This window comes from Pelophylax lessonae (assembly GCF_965119305.1).
Source record: "Pelophylax lessonae genome assembly, chromosome: 13".
Lineage (NCBI taxonomy): Eukaryota > Metazoa > Chordata > Amphibia > Anura > Ranidae > Pelophylax > Pelophylax lessonae.
The window spans coordinates 163741375-163758307 of NC_138780.1; the positions used below are offsets into that span (position 1 = coordinate 163741375).

Consider the following 16933-nt stretch of genomic DNA (forward strand, 5'->3'; position numbering starts at 1 on the left):
CCATCCTGGTACTTATTGTAACTCATTCCTAGATCTTGCTCTACTGGTTTATTTTTTCATCCATGTTCACCAATTGTACATTATCATTCTCATTTTTTCTTTGGCCAGATGCTGGTGTCACTAATATTTTAAGTGTATTCTCACTTTAAAAATAAAAAACAAAATAAGAAGCACAAGTCTCCAAGGACCCGAATGCAAAACCCAAGACCGTCCCTGGATGTCATTACACTTGGCAGCTTTGCAAAGCGATGGAGGCAGATGACAGTGGAAATCTCTTGCCTACTTAGCTTGGTTTACAAACTTCGGCTTAGCACCAATCAAGGTGAATTATGAAATATGAGGAATATTCCTCAAGCCATTAAACAGGTGTCACTTTGCAAAATTGTCAGCTCCCCCATCATGTTTAAAACTGTGTTAAATGTTCCCTGCTTTCCTACCCCAGATGTTATGTTCATATGCCATTAATCCCGCTGGTAAGTCATGGATGTATATAAAGTACACCTGTTACATATAGGCTTGAGGCAAGCTTATTGTAAATTGATGGATGTGCATTTTCACTAGGAAGAAGTGAGATCTCTGAGTTATGATTTGCCATAGCGATGTCCCTACATTCCAATTCGTTGATAGGTCCCATCCTCAAGAATATCGGAGCAACCCATTATAATGGTAGCCTCTATTATATGAGTAATATGTCTTTTACACTAAGGTATAACACAATCCTCTTTTTAAGCAGGGGGTCTGTTGGTTGCTCAGAGCAGTGTTTCTCAACCTTTTGGTCAAGGCACCCTTTGAAATTATATACAATCTCGTAGCACCCTTTACAATTATGGACAATCTCGAGGAGTCCCATTCTAAAATATAAAAAACTATTCTAATAGTTTAACATAATGCAGCAACATCCACACATGCAGGACACCCAACCTTAGGGGTGATTTTGTGTTCCAAAGCAAATACACTTTTGCACAATGGTACTGACTAGTATTCCAATATTTCACTTCTCCCTCAATTTCTCTCGATCAGTCAGCTAACCCCACTGTGACCCCAGTGCTGAGGGAGAGAGGCAGAGGAGGGTCAACCATGGAAGCTGTGGAGGCCACAGATATCTTTCTTATCAACTGATGACATAATTGGTTGTTAGGATGGCAGTGTCTAAAAAGTTGTAATGGCACATAATGAGAATCTGTGGCTTTATGTAACTAAAAGGCAGGCTTCATCCACCTACTGGCTTGTATACAATATTTTGATACATTTTTAGGCATTTTGCCATGGCACCCCTGAAGAAGATTCAAGGCACCCCAGTGTGCCTGTGCACCCTGGCTTAAAAAGGCTGGTTTAGAGGACCAGTGAGCTAAGACATGGTCCCATTAGACTCAAAAGCCAAGTTCCCTTACTTGCAAGACTCTTGGTGGTCTCACTGTCTAGGGAAAGTGCCCTATCCCCGTTAAAAAAATCAGCCCTGCAAAGGCTATAGAGGTGTTCAAGGCTAAACTTCAAATATGAACTTTATTGCATACTTACATTGGTCCAGCTTGGAACAAGGTAAGTATGCATATTTCATATCGGAGGGCCACTGGGGAAACTTACAATTTTGCAATACCACAGTGATAGCTGCGATTTTCCAGATCCTGTGTGAGCAGCTTGACCTCTCCACACGGACCACATGGGGTTACTCTCTTGGCACTACTGCCCTTCACAGAACGCCTTTTATTCTTTCAATAAATACTGAGCATTCTATGAGTGAGTGCCCACTGTTGTCAATGTGCAGAGGGGAAGTCGCTTGCACAGGACCTGGAAGATTGGGGCTATCACTGTAGTAGTGCTGGCTACAACAGTGATCATTGGATTCTCCAGTGGCCCCTTAGAGATGAAACATACTTACATTGGTCCAAGCTGGGCCAGCGTAAGCATGCAATAAATATCAAACCTGGAGTTTAGCTTTAAATAAAGCCCAGCTCCAGCCAAAATGATAATATTCTAGTTTTTGATAAAGTGGGGGAGGGTTCATAATTTGGTCATATCTTGGATACTGTTTGTGACCCCTTCTGTCCCTCTCATATCATACCAAAACAATAAAAGAAGAAGTCTCCCTGGGTTCCCATCGCTTTCTGTTCCTTTGACACTCTGTCATGGCACCAGGAAGGAAGAAGAAATTTCCCTACAGAGCTGGCAATAAAAACCTGACAATGGTTCTAACCCCCCCAACCACACTATCCAAAACAAATATTGAAAACAGGGGTTTAAATACGATATTTTCATTAAAAGCCCCTATGTTTTGGAGTAGGCTTGTTGAAGACCTCATGCATACTGGGCATTTTACTTTCTCCTCTGGACGCCTTTTACTCCTGCAAGCAAAAAGCAGCTTAAAAAAAACACTTCTAAAGCCAAGTATTGCACGTGTGTTTAGGTGTATCAATGGTTCAAGCACCTATGGATTCCATTACTATGGAAGGCCATATTATTGATGTATCTACCCATTGGAATGAATGAATGCTGCGCTTTAAGCGCATTTAGATGGTTCAGACACATTTTGGTGGGTCAAGCATTTTTTTCTGCCTAAAAGCTCCTCTCCTAACATGCTGGTGTTGGCTTTTTTTTCTACCTGTAAACACCTATGTGCGCATGGATAACTAGGCTAACATAGAGCTGCATTTGCAGGCAGATAAAAAAAAGTCAAATGCCTGTAAAAGAGGCGTTTTCTTTAAGCCCAGTGTGCATGAGCCCTAGAATCATAGTGCATTGAACCGCATCCAATTTGCATTACATGGGAAATAACATTGATTTCCATTGAAGCTGTTCACATATATGCGGTGCATTCACAGTGCATATTTAAAAAGAGTAGTGTGCATTTTCTGAGCACTCCGGTGTGGTTCAGGTGCGAAGAATTCCAGGCTCATTGAGTTCTTTGGGAACGCTTCTAAATGGAACGTGTTCAGTTGTGTTCAAGATTCAGTTCAGGATTTCAGCACGAATTGCCCTCTTAACAACAGGAGTTGACACCCTTTATCTACTATGTATTGGCCAGCAGTGAAATCACAAAAATCCAGTCCTGAGCCCTGCAAATTTACATCAGAACCACATCAAGAACACACCTGAACTGCTGAACAAATGCTTTCTTTATTCACAGTGAAAATGGACATACAAATGGCACTGGACATGTGTGAACCCAGCCTAAGGAAATGATCTTATGGTTTGTTGGTCATCGAAGTTGATTGAATAAGACATACATAGAATAATGCTGGTGATCAGAGTGGATTTAAACATATTAATGTAATTTTATGTATTGTCCATCAATTTGGCACATTCTGATTGGTTGATTGTGGTTACTGCACATTGCCATAGTATATGAGACATACCCATAGACTCAATGCACATTCAGAAAGTATTAATGCAGCCCTATGTAGCCCCTAACGCTTTGTAATTATCAGCAAAGTGTCACAAGATGGGTTTCCCATCATTTGCAACAACTGTAATTAGCAAAATTATTATTAAGTTTTTGCATCTGATAAATGACCATTCTGGTAAGTAACATCAACACATACATTATCTATCTATATATATATATATCTATATATATATATATATATATATATATATATATACACATACTCACACACATATACACACACATACACATACATATACACACACATACATATACATTCACTGCTTAAAAAAATTAAAGGAACACTTTTTAATCAGGGTATAGCATCAAGTCAAACTCCTAGGATATTGATCTGGTCAGTAAAGTAGCATAGGGGGTTGTTTATCAGTTTCAGCTGCTTTGGTGTTAATGAAATTAACAACAGGTGCACTAGATGGGCAACACTGAGATTACCTCCAAAACAGGAATGGTTTTACAGAGGAAGACCACTGACATTTTTTTCCCTACTCATCTTTTCTGACTGTTTTTCACTAGTTTTGCATTTGGCTAGGGTCAGTGTCACTACTGGTAGCATGAGGCGATACCTGGACCTTCTAGAGGTTGCACAGGCAGTCCAACTCCTCCAGGATGGCACATCAATATGTGCCATGGCCAGAAGGTTTGCTGTGTCTCCCAGCACAGTCTCAAGAGCATGGAGGAGATTCCAGGAGACAGGCAGTTACTTTAGGAGAGTTGGACAGGGATGTAGATGGCCCTTAGCCCATCAGCAGGACCGGTATCTGCTACTTTGTGCAAGAAGGAACAGGATGAGCACTGCCAAAGCCCTACAAAAGTACTTCCAGCAGGCTGACCTTATGAAATCTGTTTCTGATTGTTTGGTCAGAGACGTTTACACAAATGGCCTGCTGGAGGTCATTTTGTAGAGCTCTGACAGTGCTCATCCAGTTCCCTGTGCTATTCACAGATGAGAACAGGTTCACCCTGAGCACATGTAACAGATGTGAAAGGGTCTGGAGAAGCCGAGGAGAACGTTATGCTGCCTGTAACATCATTCATCATGACGGGTTTGGTGGTGGGTCAGTGAACCTGCTCTCATCTGTGAAAAGCACAGGGTGCCAGTGATGGACCTGCCAATTCTGGTGTTCAATGGCAAATGCCAATCGAGCTCCATGGTGCCGGGCAGTGAGCACAGGGCCCACTACAGGATATCGGGTCCTCAGGCCACCCTCATTAAGCATGTTTCTGATTGTTCGGTCACAGACATTCACACCAGTGGCCTGCTGGAGGTCATTTTAGCAGTGCTCATCCTGTTCCACCTTGCACAAAGGAGCAGATACCGGTCTTGCTGATGGGTTAAGGACCTTCTACGGATCTGTCCAGCTCTCCTAGAGTAAAGCCCCGTACACACGCGTCGAAAATTGGCAGGGAATTTTCATCCAACGACCGATCTGCCGATTTTCGGCTTGTTGGTATGATGCTTCCGACAACCGACTTTTCGGCCGAAAAAAATCTGGTGTGCAGGCTATAAAATTTTTGTCTGCCGTCAAAACATGGCCGATTTTCGTGCAGTCAGTACAGATTTCGACAGGGAAAAATCTAATGAGCAAGTCTGGGCATGCTCAGAGAAGAAAGAACACAAAGAAAGCAAACCAACACATGACATCACTTCTGAAGTAGAATTTTGTCGGGCGAGAAAATTCGTGTGCAGTCTAGGCACATTCCAACCAACAAAACACCACTCTGGACAAAAGACGGTCGGCCGATAATCATTGCGTGTGTACAGGGCTTTACTGTCTGTCTCCTAGAATCTCCTTTATTCTCTTGAGAATGTGCTGGGAGACACATCAAACCTTCTGGCAATGGCACATATTGATGTGCCATCCTGGAGGAGTTGGACTGCCTGTGCAACCTCTATGGTGTCTAGTAATTGCCTCTTGCTACCAGTAGTGACACTGACCCTAGCCAAATGCAAAACTAGTGAAAACCCTCAGGAAAGAGAGGTTGTTTCATTGTTGCCCATCTAGTGCACCAGTTGTTAATTTCATTAACACCAAAGCAGCTGAAATGGATTAACAACCCCCTGTGCTACTTAACTGACCAGATCAATATTCTAGGAGTTTATTTGACTTGATGCCATACTCTGATTAAAAAGTGTTCATTTAATTTTTTGAGCAGCATATAAATATATATATATATATATATATATATATATATATATATATATATATATATATATATATATATATATATAGTTTAACTTGAACGCCCCTTGTACCTAACTGTAGTTTTGGATTAAAAAAATTCTACTCCCAGTGCTAGTGTTCTTAGCGAAAGCCCATTGTCTATATTTAAAGTGTTACTAAACCCAGGACCCTGCATTCACTATATCTGATCTCCCACAGTACACAGAACATGGAAATGTAATTATTTCAGTAAATATAAACTGTTAAATACCTTTTCTCATCAGCAGTATATAGCAGTCTTGTGACTTCTATCAGTGTTTAGTTAAAGCTTGTAGGAGGAGTTTTCATTCTCCTCTGACTGTCCTATGAGGCTGCAGGAACCCTGACCCTCTGTCTGGACAGTGCTGATTGGCCCTGTGCTGATCTTGTGCACTCTCCCAATGAGAAAAAAAAAAACTCTCTAGCAATACACACCAAACTGAGCATGTGCAGAGTGACTCCAAAGGCTCCTTTCCTTTCAGGAGATGGATTGGGACAGCAGAAGAAGGGGAGGATCAGCGAAGACAGGATCAAACTGCCTTTTTACACAATGCGGAGGATTAACCCCTTAGGTTCCACAATGAGTAACAAGCAGGATTTACTGCATATACAGACTGATTTTACTGTTGTGGGTTTAACAACACTTTAAGGGAAAACTATACTAAGGGATTATGGGAGCTGCCATTGGTGCCAACACCAGTTCTCTGGCTGTCATGATCATTCAATAGGCTTCAGTGCTTTGGAGATACTGACCTGTAGACATAATAAAGCGGATGTCTGAAGAGCAATAGGATTGCTAAGAGATTGCATACCTTCTCCTATGGACTTGCTCCCTCATTGAGTAGAACGGTGACGTGGTTCTCCATCACTGCTCCCTTGCTACTAAGGCAGATTCTGCAATTGTACGGGTTGTCAAGGGAATGACTTCCATTATGAGAAGAGGTTGCCTCACCTTCATGAACCTGCACATATAGCTGCTGATTTGACCCTCTAAAAATTATCAATCATTTTCAAGAAAAAATACTGTTTTTTAAATTTTCCTTGCACATGATTAGTGATTATTTGCAAAGCAAAATTTTATCAAATTCACTAAGCACTGGGGGGAAATTCCTAAGTGAACAGTCTATTTGCTTTTAGTAAATCAACCCAAAAGTGTTTGGATTGTTTAGATAGGTCCTTAGATTGTATAGATATTGGTAAATCTAGAAGATGTGTGTATCTAATACTTCAACTTCTAAATCAGGGGTGGGGAACCTATGGCCCGCGGGCCGTATGCGGCCCCCAAAGCCATCTGATCCGGCCCTGCCATTGGGCTGCCTCTGAAGGGGAAGCGCCTCCTGATTACACGCAGAGTGGGTTCCTTTGCTTACCTGGCGCGGCCGCTGTCATATTAAGTCACGCCTCCTACCTATGATAGACAGCACAGTAGTGACGTCTATCATAGGAGTTGGTCCAGGAGGCGTGACGTCTATCATAGGAGTCGGTCCAGGAGGCGTGACTTCGTATGCGAGTGCCCGCGCCGGGTAAGTAGAAGAACCCAGCTCTGCATTGATTGGAGGGGCACTTATCGCTCTGCATTGATATGGGGGGGGGGGCACTCATTACTCTGCATTGATATGGGGGGGCACTCAGCACTCTGCATTGATATGTGGGGGCACTCATCACTCTGCATTGATATGTGGGGGCACTCATCACTCTGCATTGATATGTGGGGGCACTAATCACTCTGCATTGATATGTGGGGGCACTAATCACTCTGCATTGATATGTGGTGCACTCATCACTCTGCATTGATATGTGGGGGCACTCATCACTCTGCATTGATATGTGGGGGCACTCATCACTCTGCATTGATATGTGGGGGCACTCATCACTCTGCATTGATATGTGGGGGCACTCATCACTCTGCATTGATATGTGGGGGCACTAATCACTCTGCATTGATATGTGGGGGCACTAATCACTCTGCATTGATATGTGGGGGCACTAATCACTCTGCATTGATATGTGGGGGCACTCATCACTCTGCATTGATATGTGGGGCACTCATCACTCTGCATTTATGTGGGGGCACTCATCACTCTGCATTGATATGTGGGGGCACTCATCACTCTGCATTGATATGTGGGGCACTCATCACTCTGCATTGATATGTGGGGACACTCATCACTCTGCATTGACATGTGGGGGCACTCATCACTCTGCATTGATATGTGGGGGCACTCATCACTCTGCATTGATATGTGGGGACACTCATCACTCTGCATTGATATGTGGGGGCACTCATCATTCTACATTGATATGTGGGGGCACTCATCACTCTGCATTGATATGTGGGGCACTCATCACTCTGCATTAAGGGGGCAAACCTGGAAAACCAGTTGCGAGTAGCAACATCATCAATACCAGCTAACATCACACACCTCACCAAAGAGAAGCAGTTGCAGCCATCACATTAGGGGTGAGTTAATTAAATGTTCGACCAAATATAATAGGCACATTTTTAAGTTGATAATTTTGTATGGCCCCCGAATTATTTTAGAAATACCCAAATGGCCCTCGGCAGAAAAAAGGTTCCCCACCCCTGTTCTAAATAAACTCCAGTCCAATTTTTCATTAGGTATTTCAAATTGCTACAAAAAGTAAAAACTCAAGTGTCTGCTATACAGAAGTAAAAACGCTTTTATGGACTTTGATAAATCAGTCTAACATAAAAATGGAGGTATGTTTTATCAACCGATCAACCTGATCAGTTACTATTAGTTGCCGCACCCTCCTTGTTCTTATTGATCTGCCTTCCTGGTGGTTATCTCTTTTAAATAATGCACAATTCTTGATGAGATGCATGTTGCATGTACATTCTCAGGTTTATGGAGCGCAATGTACAAGGTCAGCAACTCCTACGACCCAGCAGGAAACATCTCTCCCTGCTCTAATAAAAGATAACATCTGATTGCTTGATCCAAAGATTGGTTGCTGTGGATTTGTACACCCTTGTTGCTCTATGAGCTGCCTAAAAGCTGGAACCCATAACACCCATTCAGTCATCACTTCTGCAATGAGTTGAAGTTGGTTGCCACTGTTTATTGTAGCTTGCACATTCTTACTGCTATATATTTATTGATTTTGAGGTATTTATATAGTACTGATAATTTACGCAGTCAATACATATTATGCATTCACATCAGTCCCTGCCCTTGACGAGCTACAATTTTAAAGTCCCTATCTCACATGCATACATACACATACTAGGGACAATTTAGATATAAGCCAATTAACCTGCCAGCATGTCTTTGGAGTGTGGGAGGAAATCCACGCAAGCACAAGGAGAACAGGCAAACTATATGCCCTTCATGGCAATTGATCCTAGTGCTGCAAGCAAGAGAGGGCCAACACTAAGCCACTGTGCTGTCCATCTACACATCCTAGGAACTGTGTCCAGTAATCTGCATTGATTGAGGACATGTGTGATTTATACAGTAGTCAACTGATCCACTGCATGTCTTTGGAGTGTGGATGGAAACCCACGCAAGCACAGGGAGACAAGGCAAGAGTGCTAACCACTAAGCCAGGGGTCATCAAACTATGGCCCTCCAGTTGTTCAGGAACTACAATTCCCATCATGCCTAGTCATGTCTGTGAATGACAGAGTTTTACAATGCCTCATGGGATGTGTAGTTCCTCAACAGCTGGAGGGCCGTAGTTTGAGGATCCCTGTTCTAAGCCATTGTGCTGGCCAAATATATATATATACAGGGCTTTTTTTCAGCGGGAACACGGGGGAACGCAGTTCCGGCACCTTCAGCCCTGAATGTATGTAATGGCAAGGAGTGCTACACTGTCTATTGATCCTGGCTGCTGAGGAACCTATTGTTGCTGGAGGGGATCTATTCCTGCAGCAGGATTTATTGCTGCTGGGAATATCTAATGTGGCTGCTGGGGGATCTATTGTCTCTGGAAGAGATCTAGTTTTGCAGGGGGGTCTATTGTTGCTGGGGTGGGTCCTATGTTGCTGAGGGGTCAGTTGTTGCTGGGGGGGATATACTGTTTAGGCAGCAGTCTATTGATACTGGCTGCTGGAAGATCTGCTGTTGCTGCTGAGGGCCCATTGTTTCTGGCTGGATATATTGTTGCTGGGGGATCTATTGTTGTTGGCTGCATGGGATCTATTTTACTGCTTTTTTGTTATCATTAACAAATTCCATACAAATTACTTAGTACCACAAATGTTACTTTGTTCTGTATTTTCTTAAAAGGGATGGTACTAGGAGGTGGGTAGTGGGTGGAACCAAGGAACGGTTCACAGAAGTAGGTAGGGGCAGAGACAAGGGGTAAGTCCAAAAGAGGGAGTTCCTGCACCTATTCTCTGAAAAAAAAGCCCTGTATATATATATATATATATATATATATATATATATATATATATATCCTAAAAACTGTGTCCAGTAATCTGCATTAAGTGAGCCACACGTGATTTAGACAGGAGCCATTGGACCGACCAATGTGTCTTTGAAATGTGGGCGGAAACACAAGCACATGGAGAACATGCAAACTCTATGCAGGTAGTGTCCTGGATGGGATTTGACCCTTGTGCTGCTAGGCAAGAGTGCTAACCACTAAGCCACTGCATACATACACATACTAGGACCAAAGAACCTACCAGCATGTCTTTGGAAAGTGGACATATACCCATGAAAGCACTAGTCCCCTACATCAGTGGTCCTCAACTCCGGTCCTCAGGGCCCACTAACAGGCCAGATTTTAGGTATGATGCAGGCTAGAGTACTGCAATCATTGAACATCAAATTATATCACCTGGGATGTATTTCAGTTATCTTGCAAACCTGGCCTGTTAGTGGGCCCTGAGGACCAGGGTTGGGTACCAGGGCCCTACATGGCAATGGATCCTAGTGCTGTAAGACAAGAGAGTTCTATCAACTAAGTCAATGTTTCTCAACTCCAGTCCTCAAGTACCCCCAACAGGTCATGTTTTCAGGATTTCCCTCAGATGAAACAGCTGTGGTAATTACTAAAGTGGTGAAACTGATCAAATTACCTGTGCAAAATAATGGAAATCCTGAAAGCATGACCTGTTGGGTGTACTTGAGGGCTAGAGTTGAGAAACATTGAACGAAGTCACTTTGCTGTTCATGTACATATCCTTGAAACTGTCCAGTAATTTGCATGGAGTGAACACAGTGATTTAAATGGGAGCCAATGGACCAACCAGTATGTCATTAGAGTGTAGCAGAAAACACAGGCACAGGGAGAAAATGCAAACTCTGTGCAGGTATTGTCCTGGATGGGATCTGGCCCTAGTGCTGCAATGCAAGAGTGCTAACCATTAAGCCTCTGTGCTCTTCATATATATCCTACAAAATGCATCCAGCAATCTGCATTGGGTGAGGAAATGTGTGATTTAAATAGGAGTCAACTGATCCACCAGCATGTATTTGTAGTGTGGGAGGAAAGCCACTCAAGCGTGCAAACCCCTTCAATGAAGTATCCTAGATGGGATTCGACCCTGGTGCTGAAAAGCAAGAGTAAAAACACTAAACCACTGCAAACATACACATACTATGGCCAAATCACCTACCAGCATGTCTTTGTAGTGTGGAAATAAACCTATGCAAGCACAAAGGGACACATGCAAACTCTAGTGTCTTAAGCAAGCGATCCTAGTGCTGCAAGCCAATAGAGTCCTATCCACTAGTCACTGTGCTGTCCATATACATATCCTAGAAACTGTGTCCAGTAATCTGCATGGCGTAAGTACATGTGTGATTTAGATAGAAGCCAACAGACCCACCAGCATGTTTTTGGAGTGTGGGAAGCCATGTAAGCATAGGAAAACATGAAAACCCCATGAATGAAGTATCTTGGATGGGATTCGACCCTGGTGCTGAAAAGCAAGAGTGATACTCACTAAACCACTGCATACACACATGCTAGGGCCGAATGACCTACCAGCGTGTCTTTGTAGTGTGGACATAATAAACCCATGCAAGCACAGAGGGACACATGCAAACTCTAGAGTCCTACATAACAAGCGATCCAAGTGCTGCAAGCCAAGAGAGTGCTATCCACTAGTCACTGTGCTGTCCATTTACATATTCTAGAAGCTGTGTTCAGTAATCTGAATGAAGTGAGTACGTGTGTGATTAAGATAGGAGTCAACTGACCCACGGGCATATCTTTGGAGTGTGGGAAGAAAGCCACGTAAGCAAAGGAAAGCATGCAAACCTCATGAATGAATTATCCTAGATGGGATTCGACCCTGGTGCTGCAAGGTTAAGAGTGCTAACAACTAAGCCACTGCATACATACATACATATACTAAGGCCAAATGACCTACCAGCATGTCTTTGAAGTGTTGAAAGAAACCCATGCAAGCACAAGGGAAACATGCAAACCTACATGGCAAGCAATCCTAGTGCTGCAAAGCAAGAGAGTGCTATTCCCTAAATTACTGTGCTGTCCATATACATATCTTATAATCTGTGTCCAGTAATCTGCATGGAGTGAGCACATGTGTGATTTCGATAGGAGCCAATGGACCTATCAGTGTGTCTTTGAAGTGTGGTTGGAAACACAAGCACAGGGAGAACATACAAACTGGGATTTGACTCAGGTGCTACAAGGCAAGAGTGCTAACGACTAAACCACTGCATACAAATACATACTAGGGCCAACTGACCTACCAACACGTCTTTATAGTGTGGGAAGGAACCCATGCAAGCATAGGGGGAAATGTGCAAGCTCTAGTGCTGCAATGTAAAAGAGTGCAATCCCCCTGTCACTGTGCTGTCCATATACATATCTTAGAAGCTGTGTCCAGTAATCTGCATGGAGTGAGCACATGTGTGATTTCGATAGGAGCCAATGGACCTATCTTTGAAGTGTGGGAGGAAACACAAGCACAGGGAGAACATACAAACTGGGATTTGACTCAGGTGCTACAAGGCAAGAGTGCTAGCGACTAAACCACTGCATATATATATATATATATATATATATATACATATACTAAGGCCAAATGACCTACCAGCGTGTCTTTGAAGTGTGGAAAGAAACCCATGCAAGCACAGGGGGAAACATGCAAAGTCTAGTGCCCTACATGGCAAGCAATCCTAGTGCTGCAAAACAAAAGAGTGCTATCCACATACATATCTTAGAAGCTGTGTCCAGTAATCTGCATGGAGTGAGCACATGTGTGATTTCGATAGGAGCCAATGGACCTATCAGTGTGTATTTGAAGCGTGGGAGGAAACACAAGCACAGGGAGAACATACAAACTGGGATTTGACCAAGGTGCTACAAGGCAAGAGTGCTAACCACTGCATACATATACATACTAGGGCCAATTGACCCACCAACATGTCTTTATTGTGTGGGAAGAAAAATATGCAAGCACAGGGGGCAACATGCAAACTCCAATTGACCTACCAACACGTTTATAGTGTGGGAAGAAACCCATGCAAGCACAGGGGGCAGCATGCAAACTCCAATTGACCTACCAACACGTTTATAGTGTGGGAAGAAACCCATGCAAGCACAGGGGGCAACATGCAAACTCCATGCAGGTAATGTCCAAGTACCCTAATGCTATATATATATATTTTATGTATACAATATATATTTTATTTTTAATGTCTTAGAAACTGTGTCCACAAATCTACATTGAGCACACATGTGATGACCAGGTTCTTCCATTGCAATGTATGCTGCTGTTACATGTGCATCGACAGAGCTGTGGCATGCAGACCCCATTGGTCAATTCTGACACCATCTGGCACCGACTTTTTGCTGACCTAGATATCAAGTGAAGGCAGTCAGCCTTGCTCAGCCAGGAAAGCCTATTGCATTGAGCTTGCACAGTCTATTGCAATGCATGCTTCCAGTCTCCCCTTGGTTGATTATCCATTTGCTGCTCATTGATCTGTGTTTAGGAAACACATGAATACTCTGCACTACCCAATTACCCTGGCATGAAATCTCATCATCCTGAACAAGATGTATCACCCCCCCTCCTCCCCTCTCTTTTTTTCCCAGGAAGAGCTCTAAAAATAATAATCCCCCCTCTGCATTACATGCACTCAGGATCTCCTCCTCACCCTCCCATGCTTATCTGTGCAGTGCCTCCAAAATCACTGTTTGGGTGTCACAAATAAAACGGATCTAACAGATTGTAATTCCTGCAAAGGACACAAAAGCTGCTGTGTGTGAACAGTGAAGGGTCTGTTGAGACTTGACCACGCCCCCTCTTCCAGACACCATGTTAGCCACGCCCACCGGCTCCTTTCTACATTGCTGCTGCTTGTATGAGCAAGATGATGATCAGCTCAGCGCTAAACACAATTAAATGAGGCTTTTCAGCCCCCTTTAGGGGAACTGTGCATACCATCTCCTGTGCAAATATAAATAATAATAAAAAAAAACACACACACCATTGGCAACTGAGGCTGTATACTGGGATTAGATGTATTTTTGCAAACACCATCTGTCGACCATTAGTGTATTTATAATATTGGGAAAAAAGTAAATAATTAAATCACAGTTGATTGCAGCGTGTGCAGTAATAGATTATTAATAGGTGCTGAACAGCAAAGCAAGTTCATTAATAAGCAGCCTATAGGATTTAAGGGATGGATTCCTCCATAGCATGGCAATGTGGCATCATCTATTATGTCATTCTGTGATGCATACTTGAAATACCACCACATCCTCAGCAGGCTGCATGAAGATGGACTGGAGGCTATCTACCCTTCCAAGCCAACTTAACAACTACTTTCCAGGGGGGGATCTGATGCTGCATGGGGGATTTTTATTTGATTGGTATCAATAAATGGGGCTGTCGGGGTATTATTTGATGCAGTGCTGGAAATAACTGATTCCTCTCTGCCTAGCCTTTTGCAAATGCTGATTGTCGGTGTCACATTTGTTGAACGTTTAAATGACAAAAAAAAGGGGGGCTTTGTATCCCCTGACTGCATTCAGCTGTTTTCTCAATGGAAAATTGGATGATTGAAGCTGCTTTGCAAGCTCTGACTCCCTAATGCTGGAGCAATACAGGTGATAATGTAATAGCACACACATTTTTAGAATCAGACGAGCTTGAGCTGTGATTAGACTAATGGCATCCTTCTTTTAGCTCTGCTTGTACAATGTGATCCTCTGAACACATCAGAGTTTTAAGGCCAAGCATGCAGATTATACAGTTTTTTTCCCCTAGATATGGACTGGTGCCATTTAATAGCTTGGTTTGGCATAGGCTAAATGGGTTTGAATTACCGGCCGTTAATTAAAGTAAGAAAGCAAAAATGTTACCATTTAAGTGAATTTGGTCATACATGTGAGATGTGAGACACTCATAGCATACCACCCAAGCTCTGTCACCCCTTTAATGAAACAAGTAATGCCAAAACCAGCCAGGAGCTTGCAGGGTCCACCTACAAGTGTTCAACAAGGTAAAGAGCCATGGACAAAGTATGAAGCCCCTAAGTATGGAGTTTTTTCAGTTTATGGCTTGGTTTGGCATGGACTAAATGGGTTTATGTTAGTGAAAGTACTAAAGCAAAATATTTACAATTTTAGTTTATTTGGTCATACATGTATAAGACACTCACAGAAGACCACCCAAGCTCTACCTGTCATCCCTCCAATACCAAATCAATCTAGGACCTTCTCAGTCTTGCAGGTCCACCGTCCTAGACTATAAGTGTTCAACAAGCCATGGACAAAGTGCAGTAGCCCACAACACCCAATCAGAACCCAACTGACTTTTTGCACATGAAGATTGGTTGCCATGGGCTATTGCAGTTTTGTAAAAAAAATAAATTGGGGTCACCAGGGAATCCTTGAACTGAGAAAAGTCTAAGAAAACCGACAAGGTCAACGATTGAGGATTAGGTGAGGAACTCATGTCAAGAGGTTGAAGAACTTACCATACACCCCTTGGCTAGTGACTCCTTCCAGAAGAACTGTCAATAGCCACAAAATCACGAAAGTTAAATCCATCTTCACGTTAAAATGGACATATCCAGTCCAAGAGGACACAAGAGTTTCCAAAGGCCAGGGACTGAAGAAACTACCCCAAGGGTGTCCGTTTAAATTCCAGCTCACAGGTGTCTTGCTGGTCAGCACACAGTGACAGAATTGCTTGCTCTTAGTATTTTAGGAAGTAGGGTGGTTGTGGAAGTGTGGGGGGGGGGGGGGGTTGTGGAAGTGGGGGGGGGGGGTCTTCTTTACTAGGACTGACAAGGAATATCCCTTGGTCAATCAAACATGAGGATGCTCAGATGCTAATTGAATCCTTGGTCAGCTTCTTTAATGGGGGTTTAAAAAGTAACTTGCAGTGTTCCCTGGAGAGCAATTAGGAGAGCATACTGATCGCTGTCCAGCCAAGACCCTCCAGATCTTCCTCCCCCCATGCCATTAGTTGCCATCGCAAATGCAAGTAGAAGAAGCAAAGGAAAGAAAAAAAAAATCCCAGATCCAGCCTGGCAACCGAGGTTTGTGTAGGAAGAAGGATCTAGGCTGACCACTCATCCGATCCAAGCCATAGGAGAAGAGACAGGTCCAGATCGCAGCCAGGAGCCCCCCATATGAATGAATGGGAGAGGAGCACAGGACCAGCCCCAGCTGCAGGAAATGCAAATGAAGCTAAACCTGGCAGGGAGGGATTGCAGCATATATTAATATTCTTGTCATTTTTTTGTGGCGGAATCCAAAGGCTGCCTTCTCCCCCCCCCCCTCCAAAAAAAAAAAAAAAAAAGAAGAAAAAAAAAAGGATCTGCTGATCAGCAGTGTTTGGGCAGGAGAGGGTGGTGCATGTCTTCTTCTGCACCTGGAGTGAGTGTCCCTGGGACCTGTGTATGTGTGTGTGTGTCAGTGTATGTGTGTATGTGTGTGTGTGCAGGCAGGAGCAGGAAGGAGAAGACAGGGCTGTGTGTGGTCACGTTGGGCTCTACGTGTAGAGGAGCTGGAGCCTGCTAGCCGCAGCCAGGCGACGTCAAAGCTGCGTGTCTCCCCCCCATCCTCCTTACACCCCCACCTCCCATCCTCCTCTCCCCCCTCCCTCTCCCAGCACAGCTCATCTGTATGGGGAGCACAGAGGAGCAGCGGGCTGCAGAAAAAGGGGTACACCAGCATCAGATGGGGGGGAAGGGTTGGGAGGGGGGGGGGGGGTTAGTTGCTGCTGATGACATCCAATGCCACCCACAGCAGAAGCTCCAGATAATGCGCCTCCCCTCCGCCCCCATTAATCTCTGTATAGAAGCAGAGCGTGGGAATCAGGCTTTGTGAATGAAATATGGGGGTCCTCCGCGGA

At 43.6% G+C, this 16933-nt stretch overlaps 1 protein-coding gene across 2 annotated transcripts in view; it reads right to left on the reverse strand.

Annotated features, from left to right (window-relative positions):
• MDGA2 (MAM domain containing glycosylphosphatidylinositol anchor 2) overlaps positions 1-16615 on the reverse strand; it is a 1055744-nt gene extending 1039129 nt beyond the window's left edge. For both annotated transcript variants that reach the window (XM_082275762.1, XM_082275761.1), the window contains exon 1: positions 15549-16615. In XM_082275762.1, coding sequence (XP_082131888.1) covers positions 15549-15621 — 73 coding nt within the window. In that variant the 5' untranslated portion in view covers positions 15622-16615. The remainder of the gene's footprint in view (positions 1-15548) is intronic.
• Positions 16616-16933: the final 318 nt, after the last annotated feature.